Raw genomic sequence first — 18,284 nt, forward strand, 5'->3', positions numbered from 1 at the left:
AGCATTTTGAATTGTTTCAAAAGCAATTTCTAATTGAATATCAGATGGGCGTGGCGGGGCTTCGACGTCAATAGCTTCGTCAACGCTATCTTCAACTTCATTATCGTCGTTTTCAAAATTAGGGTCTAAAATCTGAGCAATGATTTCAGCATCAGTAGCAAGTGAACCGGTGGTTACTACATCGCAATCTAAACCAATGTAAGATTCCGCTGAGAGATCTTCTTGGACGGCACGAGGATCTAACTCTCGCAAACGGTTAAGTTCTTCTGTCAAAAATTTAAAAGAATGATCATCATCAGCTTCTTCAATACTCTTGTTTGTTTTGCTGATACCAGCTATTTTAAAGCAGTTGATGACAGTCTCCTTCGACACAGCATTCCACGAAGAAACAAGATCTTTCATTGCTTGAAGTATAGAAATTTTTGGCATGGGTTCGTTATTATCGACAGGCTTGATACACAAACGCACAATTTTGTGACGATAATGAGCTTTAAGACTTCGTATTACCCCTTGATCCATGGGCTGAAGGACAGATGTGGTGTTAGGCGGAAAAATAATAGGTTGATGTTGCTTAGCCCTTCAATGTGTGGGTGGGCAGAACAGTTATCCACCAGGAGTGCTACTTTCCTGTCTTGAGCACGAAAAAGAGAGTCAATTTTCATTACCCATTCTGTAAAAAGGTCTCCGGTCATCCAACTTTTTAGCTGATTTTTATATGTGCAAGGAAGTTGTTTAATGTGCTTAAAACACCGTGGGTTTTTAGATTTTCTAATAACAAACATAGGTAATTTTTCTCCCGTTGCACTCCCTGCTGCTATGCCTGTTAGTCTGACTTTACTATTTTTTCCCCAAAAACATTTTTCTCGTGATAAATGGTATGTTTTGTTTGGTGGGCACTGGTAAAATAGTCCAAACGCATCGGCAAATGTTTTCAAGCTTGTAATTCAAAAGCAATGTTGGAAGTGTAGTTTCATTCCACGAAGCAGTCATATTATTCGTCGCGGCGGCACTTTCGCCTGAGATTATTTTAAAGCTGATGCCGTTCCTAAAAATAGGAACAGAATAATTGAATTTTAATTACACGTTTAAAAACCTAAATAAATTAAATATAAACAGATACATGTTATTTGTTTATACTAAAATTGAACAAGATTTGACAAAATTTAACTGACCTTTCTTTCCAATTATGAAACCAACAATCAGATGCTTTAAAATCCAACTCTCCTAATGCTTCTGGGAATTTTAGTGCCTTTTCTTTTAGTATGGTTCCATCAATTGGTACTTGTTGACTTCTTTTTGCAACGAACCACGTGTATATGGCCTTGTCTACATTTTTGAAATTACCACTACGAAGTTTCTTCCGTTTAGATTTTGTGCCATTTTTTTCCAGTGAGGTTAATAACTAGGTTTTATTTTTAATTCAGGTTGATAATGTGTTCTTTGGGACTCCATACTTTTTGGCAACCTCTTTGTTAGACATCCCAGTCTCTAGGCCTTTTAATGCCTTGCATTTTTCTATTATAGATTTGTTCGTGAGTTTTCGTTTAACGAGCGGCATGTTGCTGCGTTTGACAAAAAGAATAAATTATATATTAAAGGAAAACTTTTCAGAAATTCGATTCTTAAAAAAAATCGAATTTAAAAATCGAATGAAATATATTTTTTTTTTCGAAAATTGGAATTTAAAAAAATTAAATTTTATTAAAACATTTTTGAAAAAAAAAATGTTGAAAAGTTCGAGATAACGAGAGAAAATTGCCCTGTGGACCGAAAATATTGTTCGAGATACCAAAAAGTTCGAGATAATAAGGTTCGAGATATCGAGAGGATTTTAGCCTAAACTAGCACGTTATGTCCATGGGACCGCTAAAAAAGTTCGAGATATCAAGTATTCGAGATATCGAGAGTCGACTGTAAACTTAAACCACAAAAGTAATAACACTCTACTAACTAATTGCATTATAAAAGTAATATCACCATAATAGCGTAATTACTTTTATAACGCACTTATAACTTTTAAATTCATTCCTAGTTCAAACAACATAAGTAATCCCAAATTTTAACAAAATTTAACTGAAGTAGAAAAGCAACTTTTTTTGGTTGATTTTTAAATAAGCGCTCGTTTTTACGGACTGTTAGTAACGTTTTTCATAATGCTAAACTTTTTATAAAGTACGTTTTTATAAAGTTGTTTAAGTGTATTTGTGGAAGTTCATAAAGTTTTTAAAAATATTGGATTACCCACTTTATTTTTTTAGAAGTTTTTTTACTTTGATTAAAGTTTGGAATTACTAATCTTATTTGAACAATGAAGGAACTTTAAAAGTTATAAGTGCTTTTTAAAATTAATAATACTTTTATAGTTTTATAGTTCTATTATTTATGTAAAGCAGTTAGTGACTCGAGTGTTATTACATTTGTAATCGTAAGTTTATTGTTTTGTTTTTTTTTATTACTTTTTTTATAACAAAGTAAACGGCTTTGCATAAACTAAAATTTTAAAGACCAGATATTTTTCCAGTTTTTGCAAATTGCGATCGCTTAATTCAACCTTTACAAGGGTATAAATTTTCATTTTTTTTAAAAAAAAAAAAAAGTTGTTTTTGACAATCCATAATGTTTTATTCATGTTTAAAACTTGTGATGCTAGTTATGTTTCTTTGCTAAAGTTTCTGGTCTAATCTATTCTTAGTTTGTTTTTTTGTTTTTTTTTCATTTACTCGTGTAAAATTTAACAAATCAGAATGCCAAGGAAGTGTGTAAATTTAGTGGACAATTTTTGTTACATTTGTGGTGAAATAACATTTTCCTCACAGAAAAGAACTATTACACTTCTTATGAAGACTGCTTACCAGCATTACTTCCATATGAAGGTAGGGAACCAGGATAAGTCATGGGCTCCTCATATATGCTGTAACTCTTGTTCGGTTACCCTACGAAAATGGTTGAAAAATAAAAAAAGATCTTTGGCTTTTGCTGTTCCTATGGTATGGAGAGAGCCTAAAAACCATATAGATGACTGCTATTTCTGCTTGACCCCACCCATTAAGTGATCTTGTTCGAGATCTGGACTTGTCAAAGCAGTGGAATCTTCTCCAACTTGATGTCAAAGTTTCACATTACAGAAAACGGCAGCAGAATCTGCTTTCTTTTTTTGAGAAGAAAAATAATCTTGTTATTTGCATTGATGTTTTTGGATTAATGGATTGCCTTAATTTGAACTATGATCCAATTGAATGGAGATTATTCATAGACTCATCTAAGCTTAGCTTGAAAGTTGTATTACTGCACAATGGAAACCGTCTTCCTTCTGTTCCTATTAACCATGCATTTCACATGAAAGAGACTTATATAAACATGAAAGTTCTCCTCAGCTCAATTAATTACAATGAACACAATTGGAAAATTTGTGGTGATCTAATAGTCATTGCTATACTTTTAGGAATGCAATTAGGGTATACTAAATGCTGCTGCTTTTTGTGTATGTGGGACAGTGGAGACAGAAGTTCACATTATATAAAAAAAGACTGGCCTGCAAGAAATCTCAACATAGAAGAAAAAAATGTTATTGCTGAACCACTTGTGGATCTGAAAGATGATCTTCTTCCACCATTACATATTAAGTTGGGTTTAATGAAAAATTTTGTCAAAAGTATGAAAAAGAAGGACAGGCTTTTAGGTATTTAAGAAACAAGTTTCCAAAAGTAAGTGATGCAAAAGTTAAAGAGGGTATTTTTGTTGGGCCACAAATACGTCATCTTATGAAGAATCCTGCATTTGATGAAGTTTTGAAGGGGCCAGAAAAGGAAACTTGGGAAGCTCTTAAGGGAGTGATTTGTGGGTTTTTAGGCAACAAACGAGATTATAACTACATTCAATTGGTAACAGTGCTTCTGCAAAAATACCATCAACTTGGATGTTACATGTCACTCGAGATTCATTTCCTCCACTCACACTTAGACTTCTTCCCCTCCCCCCCCCCCCCCCCCCAACTGTGGAGCTGTTAGTGATGAACATGGAGAAAGTTTTCTTCAAGTTATTTCTGTAATAGAACAAAGATATCAGGGTCGTTGGAATGAGGCTATGCTTGCAGATTACTGTTGGTTTGAGTGTAGGGCTGCTCCAGAACTACTCTACAAAAGGAAAGCAAACACATCACGATCTCGTGACGATACCCCATAATCATCTTTAACTCTATTATATTAACTAGCAATAAGCAACCCGTAATACGGGTTATGGTCGGTCTGTTAATTTATGGTGGCTGTTTTCCACAATTTAAAGTTGCGAAACCATTACTAATACCCTTTTAGAAAAACGCCTTCAAATTTAAAAAATTAAACCATCTGTAAAATTAAAATAAAAAGTATGCGGAGGTAAAATAATTTACCAATTACTTAACATTATTTGAGAAATTTAAAACTGACATGTCAAATCAGTGTAAGGCAGAACCATTTTCCACGACTTTACTAAGTTCAAAACAATACGTTTTTAGTTACTGACAGAAAATAATAACACTTCATCATGCTTTAAATTGACGAAAAAAGCTAACTTTTTGTTATATTTTTTTATAACATGAACTTTAATTAATAACAGTAGTATAAAGCGAACGTTAATTATACATAAATTATTAATTTTTTGGTATCCCCTTGATACATGTTTCTTTAAAAAAGGAAATTGTCTTTAAAACGTTAAATGCACACAACTAAATAAATTTATTAAAAATAACTGAACATTTGACCATTACTATTTATGGCACAAATCTGACCATTTTTATATATGGCCTCTTTGTTTCAACAGTTTTTAGCAAACGGTAATTTGCTACAATTTACTGAAAATTCCTTTTGCTACTCGAAATTTAATTCTCTTAAATGTTTTGACACTAATAAAGGACCTCCCTTCCCCGTTTTGGCATTAATGGTGGTCAGGAGAATAGAGCTATTTTTATTAAGAGTAATCAAATTTTTGATGAAAACCTTTAACCAGAATAATAAAATGTGAAACAATGATTTAAGAATTTAACATATATAAGAATTTATCTTTCCTCAAAATTAAGCTAATTAATTAGTTAAACACCTTATAAAATTTAAGTAACTCGATATTTGACAAATGAGCAAAACTGCAATACTCACCCCCCGTTTAAAAAGATCCCCTAAGTTACTTACAACAGATTATTAGGCATAAAATAGAGAAAATTAAAAAAAAATTGAACTAATTGCATATATTTATATCATTTTAACTGACAAAAATTTACAATAAAAGGTAATCAGGTTTTCTTTTTATAAATCGTATAAATGCGTCAATCGTAAATCTTAAAGAAAAAAAAAAAAAACCACATAAAAACTGAACATGGATTTACCTATTTATAGTAACCTATTTTGACATGGCAGTTAATATAAACATTTATCGAAAATGTAACTATAAAATCTGTTTCGAAGTGCAAAGGATTAACAATACTAAAATAAATTTTTTTAAAAAAAAAAAATCAAATTAAGATATAAACTGCATTTTTAGCATAATGTTGGCTTTTAGTAAATAAATAAAAGCAGTAAGTTCCAATAATGAAACTACCTATTATTCATTTTTAACAATAGACACCAACGTGAAGGTAAGCCAAGCAGTCTATCAACACAAAACATCACAACAATAACACATAGCAATAGAATATTTACACCCTTGATCCTAATATCCAGCGAAAATAATAAACCAAATTAAAATATGAAAGGCAAACCTAGAAAACCAATTTAAAGTTAACTATATATTTATCTTTTTACTAAACATATAACTACATAAAAGTATATTTGTTTTTATGTTCAATATTAGTTATTCAATTACTTCAAATTTAGGACATGCAAACACCCTAGATTTAAAGATCAAGGTTGCATACTCTCATACACATTACGCTAAACATTAACAGACATTATTATGTGTTTTAAGAATAATTAAAAAAGGCTAGACAACACAACCTAGCTCCGAAGCAGTAACTCCGCCTGGCACTAAATGCTGCCAAGTCACAACTCTGCTATAAATACATTGCTTGGCTGGCAAGGTTATCAATCTTGCTCAACATAATGCCAAATCACACCACTTTGAAAACATGGAAACAACATAATTTAAACATATATACAGCTATAAACAAATATGGTTTCCTATAACACATTTGATTAATAATCTTTTCAATTTGATGAAGAGTAGCTTGTTCAGCTATTAGAAGTGGGACTGAGTGGTGAATGAAATCTTCCATCATAAAATATTTGTATGTTTTCCAGAGATGTAAAGAATTGTCAGGTTCACAAAAGGTCAAAATAATTGAAAACAACTGTCTAATTTTCTTCGGCATACGTGTTAAAACCGCCTCAGAAAGAGTATTCTGCAATTCAGTATCATCTTGCAACAGACTTTTCAAAACACATGCTTCACGAAACGTTTCAAGGACAATACCATTAACAGTATGCACATCCTCCCAAGATGTTGCTCCTTTTGCTTGTAAAAGTAACAGTCTAAGAAAAAACAATACTCCAGTTTGATTAACTTTATACATTCTTACTATCACCTTATTACCACCCCTTTATCTAACCTTCCATTTACAATGTTTATCATCAAATATAAAGTGATAAGGAATGTCTACATACGAATAGCAATATGCTCTTTCATTTTCAGTATTTAACTTAAACCATGCCATTAGGTGCATATCACGCTGAGCTGCACGATCTAAAGCCATATGTTCTGCTCCTTCTCTAAAATAGAACAATTGATTTTCAGGTAGATGTTTACCAAGTCACAGCACTTTAAAAACACGGAAAGAGCATAACATAAACATATGTACAAACTATAAGCACAATAAATGTGTTTAAATATGTATATAAGGTTAAATATATACTAAAATAAATACCATATATACATATTTAAACACATTTTTAAAACAATTATGTAACACATATTAACACATACACAAACAGTAAAAAAACACTTTACATTATTATAAAAACACATTGATAAAACAACTATAAAGCGCTTATTACCACACGCACATACATATGAAAAAAGCATATATGTAAACAATAAACGTGTGCAAACAAAAATTCTAAAAATGACGCAAGAAAATATAAAAAGATACAAAATATATATTTACAAACAATTCTCTTTACCTTCTTTTTTTTCTCATAAGAACTGTAATCTTCATAACAACATTTAACCTTTACATACAATAACATGTGACATGCCATATCAGTGTTGGCACAAAAGTTTAATTTATTTTTCTAAATTTTCTAAAGAAGAAAAAAAATAGTTAATAGCATCACAGAAATTTCAAAGTATTAATAACCCTTTTATGGAAATAGCATTAGTATAACTTTAAATAACATCCATTCCCCTATTTTCTTTCTAAAAAATAAAATAATAAAAATAAAACTGTTAAAAGAAAAACTAAAACAAACAAAATCTATACGATTTAAAAAATTAAAATCCTTTCTTCTTTAGATCCTTTCTACTTTATCTAATAAAAATTTAAATCCTTTCTACTTTATCTGATAAAAATGTATATATAACTATTTCATATACTTACTTCAATTATAATATGATATATAATTGATTAAGATGATTCTTTATGTAATATATCTAAACAAATAATTAAGTTCCAAAAGGAAAAAAGTTTTAACTCGCTCAAAAGATCTTTCTCCAATGGGCGCGTGCATTTGAAGAACGCGCTCTTTCAAAGCCTAGTAACTAATTCAAAGCCTAGTAACTAATGACGAAACGACGTTAAACGTTAAACGTTAAACGTTTCTGTACTAATTATATTATAGATGATCATGAATTCTTTGTTTAAAACTGTCAGAATATATCTGTAATAAAAAAAAAAAACAAATGTACTTTAAATATTGTTAGAATATGTAAATTATGTCATATTGCTCTGTTGCAAATTAACTGAAATAAAAATTTATTGCTATTCTATATCTCAGAAACTAGAGCTAATAAAAAATTTTTCTTTGTCATCTTTTTTCTCAGCCCAAAATTAGAACAATTTGAATAAAATTGTTAAAGATACAAAAAAAGTGCGATTATAGAACAGAAATCAGAAATACAACTGACATTGTACTTTTGACTTCTATTGAACTGTTGGTATTCGCACGATCTGTACTTTTAATTTCTGGTAGAAATCTCTAAGTATAATAGCGATATTTATTGCCCTGCCATAGCAAAAGGAAGTAAGTCCAAGTTTAGCCTAAAATGACTTTTCGACGCCACCCCCTTCAAGGAATTAACTCCTTTGCATAGGTCTATTCAACGTTGTAAATTGTTGAGCGTTGTTCGAGAAAACTGTATGGCAGAACCAAGTCCAGAAACTATATGAAAAAAAATGTGTTTTTTAAAATTCCATAAAACTGGAATTCGGTGACTTGTTTCCTTTTGCCACGGCAGGGCAGTTAAATAGTTACAATATTTATGTTAGTAAAGCCGGTCCAATCAGAAGAAAACTAGCTATTTTTATTTTTATCATTACTGTAAAGATTATTACTATTTGGTACAATACTTGACTGAATATTCACTAAACTGTTTGTGCACAACAATAGCAATACCATTGCGACCTAAGGTTCATTTTAGAAAAGACAAAATCCGGTGTGCGTTCGCACATTCTGTGAAACCACTGCTCACACCGACTACACTGCGCACACTTTCAAAATAAGAAAAAAATCAAAAAACAATACAACTAAATGACACTTTTTTAACTATTAAATACATTTACAACTATATCATTTAATGCAGGTTCTTTGCCAGATGATGTTGCGACAGAGGTACATAATTTTTTTAAAAAAATATTGCGCAGTATTATATAATTATCTTCAACCATTTCCATTAAATAATAGTCAGATATCATCATAATTACTTACAGTTTTTCTGCAAACATGATTTTTAACTATTCGAAAAGTTAGAACAAAGAAATTAGCAAAAATTATCTGATGGAAATTTAATCCACCCCAATCCAAACAAAAACAAAAAGAAATAAACAAATCAAAGCAAAAACAACTGTATTTAAAGATAATCAATAATTACAATATTGAATAATAAAAAAGCATTCTAAGACACAATAAAAATAACAAATAACATCAACACTAACAAAAAGAATTTAAAAAGCTTAACAAAAGCAATAACCATAAAAGTAATAATCAATTACAAAAATGGTAAGTTATAATTTTTACAATTACAAAAATAAATTACAAATTTACAGTTTCAAAAATGATAAGATAAAAAGGAATAAGGGAATTGATATTATAACCATATTAACTTAAAAGTATAACAAAGATAATAAACAACAACAATAATTAAAAATATATCAAAGTGAAATAGAAACCTTAACTAACAACAACAGCATCAAAAGCCCTGTAACAACAAAAAAAGCATAGTAACTGTATATTTGAAGAAAGAAAAAAAAAAAAAATTAGTAATAACAAATGAAATTTTAAATACTGAAACAGATTATGAAAATAATACAGAAGAACAAGTAAAAATATCAAAAACCAAAAAATTTAAAACTTGATAATAATATTAGAAGTAGTAAGTGATAAATAACAAAAATAAAAAGAACTTTAAGATATAACAATAATGAAGATACTAAGAGAATGTCAGAATGTTGTAGTTCTTGGCCTTATATCTCTTGATGATAAAAAATATTCCAAATGAGCACATAACTATGTCTGACGCTTAACTTTTACCTCCAACTATTTTTTTGTCCCATAACTAAAATATGTTGCAATACTACCTTTTTTCAAATGCCCATTTTCAAGGAACATAAAAGTCAGGCGCTACTGCACTTTCGCACCCCCCTTTTTTTATTGCAGATTATGATAGAGAATTTTATGCTTATTCAGAAAAATATAAAAACATGGACCTGAAAATCAACGGAAAGTGCTCTAATTCGAAGTCAAAGTTGTAAAAAATCCCACTAAAAACCCTTATATTCGCCATTTTGAGAATAATAAGTTAATGGTCTTTTAGCTTACAAAAGCAATACATTATTAGCATGGTTTTTACGTTACAAAAGTCGTTAAAGTATGCTTTTCCGAAGTGTCTTCGTAGAGCGCAATGCGCTCTACATAGCCATAAGCTACTCAGAGCGCAATATTGTACACGCATGCGCAATTATTTTATTATAACTACGATTTATATTTCACATTAAAGCTGGTTTGGGTAGGCGGTTAGGGTTAGTGTTAGGGATAGAGATAGGGATAAGGATAGGGATAGGGATAGGGCAATACAACAATAATTATTCATCAATTTGTCAACATTCTCATATTCTACGTTCAACCTATATTTGAAATCTTCCATTAATTTCATTTCGTTATAACACTTTCGTTAAAATACTTTAGAATAATAATGTTAAGGCTAATTGAAACCAGGTCTGCTTATTGCGCAATGTAACGGTAATTAATTTTCGTTAAAACTGAAAGCGTTTTAAAAAAGATTTTTAAAAAATGGCGAATATTAGGGACTTTTAGTGGGATTTTTTACAACTTTGACTTCGAATTAGAGCACTTTCCGTTGATTTTCAACTCTATGTTTTTATATATTTCTGAATCAGCATGAAATTTTCTATCATAATCTGCAATAAAAAAAAGGGGGGGGGGTGCAAAAGTGCAGTAGCGCCTAAAAGTCAAGTATCTTATCAAACTTTGACCAGGTTTCAACAGTTATCAATAAATTGATTGTTAAAATAGAAACATTATGCTTAACTCTATTATTAAATGTCTCAAAGTGAAGATTTTTATAAACTCATATTATGTATTTCTAATGCCACTTAAAGATATTATGGTAGTTCTTTGAGTTGGACCAGCGGCTGGAATCTGAGATAAGGGTACTCCCAGCCAAGGAAATTGAGCTTTTTTTGATCGATGTTTTCCTCCACATACTGTAACTGTTTCAAATTTTGGAGGCCAATGTAACTCACAGATAACAGTGCATGACTAATGCATGATATCATGCAAATTAATCGTATATACGATTAATTTATGTGTATGTACAGTACATCCATTATTAATGTATGTAGTACATAAAAGAGTAAAACAAGAGTTTATTTAACTTTAGTTTATAATGTCATTAAAAACTAAAAACGTAAATATTATAATTTATATAATATGACATTATAAACATTATATTTATGCATAATGAAATTATAAAAATTATAATTTAATTAAACAAACTTTTGTTTTAAAGAAAAATTAAAAACTGCATCTTAATAGATATAAAAGTTAGCATGTTTGTATTTATTTTTTTAATGATTTGATATTAAATTCGAAATTACTCAATACTCAATTACTACGAAATTATTATAAGATCATGAAATTCAAAGCAATTAAATACTCTAATAAAAAGTTGCGCCACAATAGATTGTAAAAGTGGACGTAAACTTTTTAACGCTAAACCCGGTATCACACTTTACGCATTTAAAAATGGTCGTATTTCGACGATGGCCCGACGTTGGTTCAACGTCAGCGCGAAGTTAATAAAATTGGCCAACGCTTCTGACGTTGGTTGAAAAGAAATAAAAAATTAACTTATGAATTCTCCAGTTTTTCATCAAAACTCAAAAAGTAACTTTCCGCTTCTGTGTTTTTTTTAATTTTCTACAGAGCTTTTTTATTGCTATTTTTGTCCTTGCCGTGTTGACAGTCTAGAGTGCTATTTGATGAAACAATGAATGGTACTCCTGTGTAAGTGACATCTTCATCCTCAAAAAACACTTTATGATTTTTCAGTAATATTTCTAAAAAGACAGATAAATATATACGTAGTTGCAGCATAAAATGTAAATTTTCAGAAAATATACATACTTAAACTAACATGCAAATAAATTTTTCTACTTAATAAAACTATCGTAGTAAATTTATTTTCATATTTGTAAGTATGTAACAATGAGAATATAAGAGCAATAACTTCACTGTTTAATTCGGTGAATAACAAAAGCAATCAAGGTCAATATATTTGCTAGAACAATTTTAAACAACTTTCCGTAACTAATGTTTTCCTCTTGAGTTTAGCCAATTAAACTCCCAGACTTTTCAATAACTTTCCTAGTTTAATCTAAACATAATTTTAACCTTTGAAAAACAAAAAAAAAAGAAGCTATATTGTATACTAAAGCAAAATCAGCTATACTGCATGCCAAAAATCTATATTGCATATGTAGCTAAAATGTGCTTTGTTTCCATAATGGAAATTGAATTTGAAAGTGAAGTTGATGCAACAGAAATTGCATCTAAAAAGATAATAAACCTTTTAAATGATGGTTTTAAATCTCATTTAAGCAACAGTACAAATATTGTTGTAATATATATACACTGTCAAAAAAGTTTTCATCCACCTGTCCTGTTTATTTTTCAGATGCGATAACCTTTTATTGAACAAAGATATAAGCAAAATTTCAACTAAATGATATCAGTTAACCATTCAAGAAATATTGTAAAAAAAGATTTTACAAAATAAAGAATAGAAAATTAAATATCGCATTTTAAACTACACCAATGCCTGTTTTTTGCGCCAAAAAATTTTTCATCCACTTTACAAAATCCAAATAAAATTGTTGTGCAAACTCAATTTGCTAGTGTTTTAATATCTTGTGTTTCCACCACGAGCTTTTATTATCTCATGCAGTCTGTTTTTCTATAGTACCAACTAATTTTTAGGTAATTTCTGGAGTTATTGAGCCCCACTCTTTCATAATTATATATATTATTATAATATATATATAGCATATATAATATATATGTTTGTAACATATATGTGTTTACACTTAAAATTATTTTTATCAAATATATAAATTGAATGAAAATCTTACTTAATACTTGAATAATATATAAATAATAAATAATAATAAAAAATCTTACTCGTTACATCTTCCAAATCTTGGCGAAAATCTTTTTCAATCATTTTAATCTCTAGAATAAAAAGTGAACTAAATTATTAAATACAAAAAAAAATTTCTTTAAATCCACGAGGTTTTTACGATGGAACATTTCAGCAACAACGTATGCGCTAAACTTGTGACGCGCTTTCTAGATCGGCGTTTTTTCAAAAAATCTAAACCACCTTTTGGTGCATCTTCTCTAGGGCTAAACAACAAATACGCCGTGTCTGCATGCCCGGAAGCCGGGTAGTAAAAACGTAAAGCCTACATGCCCGGCACTTCAAGTACGCATGCGGTTGATGAAATTTGAAAAAACTACACACTATGCCTTATGTAGCCTTAGTCTTTATTATTTATCTTTTTATGATTTATGAAAAAGCAAAACTTTATCTTTGATATTTCTTATGTAAAATGTGCCGGATAGATTATATAAGTAGAAGCTGCGTGCCCGGCATTTATATGAACTTAATATTTTATCTTATTTAAAAAGTGTCGGGTATATTAAATATGGAAAAACTAAATACCGGGCAGTAATTTTAGTCTTTAGTTTTTCCATAGTCCCAAGAATAAATAGTCTGGAAACAAACAATAGCGCTATGTTTATGTTATTGTACAAAAAACTACTCGTTTTTATTCTCCTGAAGGTGTACAGTAACTTAAATGAATAAACAACTCTCGTAGCGAAAGTACTTATCGTCGATTTTTTTAAGTAAAATACATTTTGTTAATATTTATTGATTTAAGCTTTTGATTATTTTACTAACCAGTTACTAGTAATTAAATCAGTTATAACAATAAAAACACATTAATAACATGATATATTATCTAAAAAATAAACTACAATTTATCTATAGTTAACATTTTAAGTTTGACTCCCTATCAGCAATGCCAATGCTTATAGTTAACGACATAAAAATTGCATTAACATCAGTTAAGTTCTTTTTAAAATCTGTCACAACACAGCAACCAGTAAAGGAAAGTAAATTAAAGCCTGTAAATACCTAAAAAAAAAACAATGAAAAAGAATTACAATTTTTAATTACATAAGTATTATTTGCATTTTATTGTTAGTAGAGTTAGGTATTTCGTATATTTTGAGAATGATTAATCTCGTCTTGGCTATCTCTTTCATTTATGTGATAATTACTTTCAACTCGTCCTACCATAACGTTTTAATATAGGTATAAATTAATTTCTTCTTATAAGGCAGCATTTTTTATATTTTGATGAAAGTTAGTTTCAGCTTCTAATCATTTCATTAAATTATCAATTATTTTAAGGTTGATATTATTTTTTCTAATAAATTATTTACGACTAAAATCGACTATTCAAAAAAAAAAGAGAAAAGAAATGAAATAAAAATATAAAAAATTAAGTCTAAAGTGATAAACATATCTACAAAGTGGTAAACATATCTACAAAAAGATAAATAATAATGTTCAAGTAAAATCAGCTAAAACCTGCAATCCAGAGACTGGAATTACCGAAAAACGGTTCCTTCGGTAAATTTCGGTTCCTAATTTGATAAGGAACCGATAACTTCGGTTCTTTTTGATTCCTTATTTTAGGCAAGATTCGAAATTTCGGTATATTTCGATTCCTTATTTTAAGAAAGAATCGAAATTATGGTAAATTTCGATTCCGATTCTGATAAAGAACCGATAACTTCGGTTCTTTTCGATTCCTAGCGGGAATTTTGGAATTGCTAAGAACCACTAAGAACCGAAATTGGAATTTTGGTTCCAATTTCGGTTCTTAACGGGAAATATCGCAAAAAATCGAAAATGCTACAAAGAATCGAAATTGTTACTAAGAATTGAAAAACTTGAATTTTTTTAATTTTTATTTTCAAAAATACAGTTGAAAAATACAGTTATTCTAAATCACTATCAGTGAGATCAGTGACACTGTCCTTGCTGCCCTTGCGACTACTACTAGCACTGCTATAAGCTACGCTAGTAGAACTATCACTAGCTTCAGTATTAAATAAATCTTTAGATGAATCATATATAGGGTTTTTTTTTCATTGGTGATTTTTTCATTGGTGATTCAAGTACAAGTTTCCTTTTTTTAGCTCTTTGTAGTAGACTTTGAGACTGTGATTCATTTGGATTTTTGTGCCTGTGTTAAAGCTTTGACCGGTTTTACATCAACTTCCAAAACAATTTCAACACTTGAAGTTTTATTTAGATTAGTTTCTTGCTACAAGAGATTGATTATAGTATTCCTTAGTCCATCTTCTATTTACTAAATTTACATCAAACATAGGTAGCATAAAAAACTTGCACAGTTGGAATATATGGTAACATGGTAATCCCATTTTAGACATGAATCTGCAATTGCAAAACTCTTTTGACACAATCAAAAACTTAGAAGATTTAATGTTATAATTTCCAGTATCGTCACTTTTTTCAAAATTGAAAGATGAATCAGTTTTCATTTTTTCAAATTGTGAAATAACGGATTGGTAAGCATAAGGTGTTAAATGTTCCCTGTATAAGATCACATCAGGATGACTTGGTATCGTTATATCGTGTCTTTTCAAAGACATAAGGTGACGATGATTTCATTCCTGATTGCGCCAAGAAATACGAAAAATTCTATAAAAAATAACATCATACTCGTATTCTTTGTACAAACAGAGTTCAATTTATTGAACATCGATTCTAAACGATTGTTAGTAGTTTCACCAAGATTTAAATATTGATCTTTATAAACTGTCACCCATTGGTGTTTGATAGGATCCCAATTTTTCATAAAATATTCTGACACTGCAGTTTGATTTGCGTCTAATAGTGTTTGTTTATTCCGCTCGTAAACAAGACTTGATTTGGCATATGCAATTTTTTGAAATAATTCCAGGCAACGATTTCTATCGGCTGGTGTAATACCCATTTTCTCGCAAGTGATTTCTCTTCGAAAGGAGCGTAAACTGTAAAAACAAAAGTAAAATCTTACATAAATATGAAGCAGAATATTTGCAGAAAAAAACTTAAATATGAAAATATTTTCTATTTGCTGTTTTCTAATATCCTGATGAGCTCAATGTCAGAGCTCATCAGCATGCTTAGAGTGTGAAGCATATTGCAAATGTTTAAAAGAACACCCAAACATGAACAGTACAATGACTTACACTGACAAATTAACTTCATTTAAAAAATAACTAACATTTATAAACAAGTATGGGGCCATCCATAGAATATGTACACAATAAAACCACTAATTTAGGACCCCTCCCCCTTGTACGCACCTGAATGTTTTTAACAACCCCCCTCTCGTCTGAGTACGTACAAATTATTTATTTCAAAATCAAGACTCCCTCCCCACCTTCATCAATTTTCAAAACATTAACAACAAAAAAAAACTTTTTCTCTATTAATTATTTATAAAGAAATATAAAAAATAGTTGTGACCGAAGTCAGAAAAAAAACATATTACAGATTTTTTACACTTGTAAATTTCAATGTTTACGTAAGAAAAAAAAAAATCAAGTTTAGGAGAGACAGAGAAAGAAAGATAATCAAACTGCGTGCGTACTAACTGTCTTTGATACCTCCTCCCCCTTGTACACATTCGTACATTTTTGGGTAAACACCTCCAATATACTTGCGTACGTACTTTATTGATGGCCCCTATGATGTAACGTGCCACTGATTAAAAATAAATAGATAAAATAAACATTTTATTTACAGAAACAAAACTTTCCCAAAACAGGTATCCAAAAATGGCTTTAAAAAAATAAAATAAGTCTTACCAATGATACAAACAAATTAATAGCACTGCTTCAGGAAAGGCTGAAGCAAAAGCTTCCCTCTCTGTAAAGTCTTTATCCGACATCACTACACGTGTATCTTTTCAAAAGTCGTTATGCTTTTTAAAAATTTGCACCACCTCTGTAACAATTTGTTTTATTTCCTCGGCTAGTATGAATAAAGCTACAATCTCACTTTGGCCATCTCCATCTATTACAATCATTAAATAAATAGGCATGCGTAACCCCAATAGCTGATATGTAGCATCGATAAAAAGTATCTCTGGATACCTTTCATACATCTGCATTTGCGAGTCCTGAAAAAATATACCCCTGAAATTTTAGTCAGAATCAATAAGAATTTCAACCACAGATCCTTTTTATTGTTTAAGAAACTCTGCTATGTCATAAACTTCATTCTTAGAAAATGACATTTTAGAATATTGTCATAGGTTAGCAATATCTTTTAATATGCATTTTTAGCCGGAAGATACCTGAATTTTTTGCTGTAGAAGTTTGCTGTTTGCTTTTTACTGAATCACCTCTTTAACATTTTGCATCATATCCGGAGATAGGGTTCTTTGTTTAGGTAAGTGTTCGTACAGTTCCTGAGAAATCAGATGATTGTGTTCTTCTCGTACACGCACCACTTGTAGATGCTGATTGTCGGCTGAAAGTTCCAGTACAATTTCAAACGGACAACCACAACGGAAAGATTTTGTTTTTCTTTTTCTTGTTATTTCTGCCTTACTTGGCTTTCCACTAAACTTGCAAACATACTGTAGAGTTTGGTAGTGCAATGCCATGTTAGCTAAAGCAATTTGTTTAGGAATTCTTTTTTTGGCAGCTTCTAGAGACCTTAATTTATTTTTCACAAGTTGACAATGTTTTTTCGACTCATATAGTTTTAAAAGCCTCTACCAATACAATACTTGTAAACGTTTGTTCCACTGTCCAAATAACCTCATCCTAAATTTTATGAAAACATATTTGAGAAAACGTTAAAACGCTCCACCTTTTTTTGTTTTTTGGTATTTTACATCCATGTTTCCACAACTGTGTGGTTTAAATGGTTTTCCATAATGACATATAAATGCCATTATGAAAAAGTTAAAGCAATTTTTTTACAACCGGATGCCTTTCCTGATGTTAACATGAAGCAGGTTGCACTAGATTACATGTTACCAGTAGCAGGATAACCTGACCTGGTGGAGTATTTGAGGAGCCCATCTGCAAAACGCTCTAAGTCCAAGTAAATTGATTTTGAGACATCGAAGGAAAACTGCCCCACGCTTAATTAGCGCTCCAAAAAATATTGTGTTCGTTAAATTTGTAACATTAAATAGACACTATAAAAACACGAGCATAAAAAAAAATGCTACTTTACAGGATCTTGAAATAAACCTTATTTGAAATATGGACTTAGCTTATTTTGATAATGTCAGTTGGACTTAGATTATTTTGAAAATGTTTGGTTAAATTCTCATGGCATGTTAGTTTATTGAAAAGCATTGAAATATTTTGATTTATTTAACTTGCGCAAATTATAGCTTTTTAATTATTATACTATAAATAAGGTAACGGAAAAAGAAAAATAAAACAAAGGGAAAAACAAAATATTGTTTTTATTTAGAA

General features: G+C 30.0%; 1 protein-coding gene and 2 pseudogenes across 3 annotated transcripts in view; all 3 read right to left on the bottom strand.

Annotated features, from left to right (window-relative positions):
- The window catches only part of LOC149880014 (uncharacterized), a 182,187-nt gene extending 174,821 nt beyond the window's left edge, over positions 1 to 7,366 (bottom strand). The window contains exons 1-3 of one of the 2 annotated variants that reach the window (XM_090070812.1): positions 7,146 to 7,366; positions 6,630 to 6,734; positions 5,915 to 6,497 (exon numbers count right to left, since the gene is read on the bottom strand). In XM_090070812.1, the coding sequence (XP_089926938.1) occupies positions 6,077 to 6,497; positions 6,630 to 6,734; positions 7,146 to 7,180 (561 nt within the window). In that variant the 5' untranslated portion in view covers positions 7,181 to 7,366 and the 3' untranslated portion in view covers positions 5,915 to 6,076. Of the gene's footprint in view, positions 1 to 5,914; positions 6,498 to 6,629; positions 6,735 to 7,145 lie in introns of those variants that run through there. The other variant, XR_016446380.1, reaches the window with a different exon arrangement.
- A 7,635-nt stretch (positions 7,367 to 15,001) lies between these two features.
- Positions 15,002 to 16,188, bottom strand: LOC149880034 (uncharacterized; annotated as a pseudogene). The gene has a single exon (XR_016446114.1). The product of XR_016446114.1 is annotated as an uncharacterized LOC149880034 (transcript).
- Positions 16,189 to 16,648: 460 nt separating this feature from the next.
- LOC149880035 (uncharacterized) lies at positions 16,649 to 17,749 on the bottom strand (annotated as a pseudogene).
- Between the last annotated feature and the right edge of the window lie 535 nt (positions 17,750 to 18,284).

This window comes from Hydra viridissima, unplaced genomic scaffold, assembly GCF_058129835.1.
Source record: "Hydra viridissima isolate aposymbiotic clone 2 unplaced genomic scaffold, HvirCarnegie_v1 scaffold_13, whole genome shotgun sequence".
Lineage (NCBI taxonomy): Eukaryota > Metazoa > Cnidaria > Hydrozoa > Anthoathecata > Hydridae > Hydra > Hydra viridissima.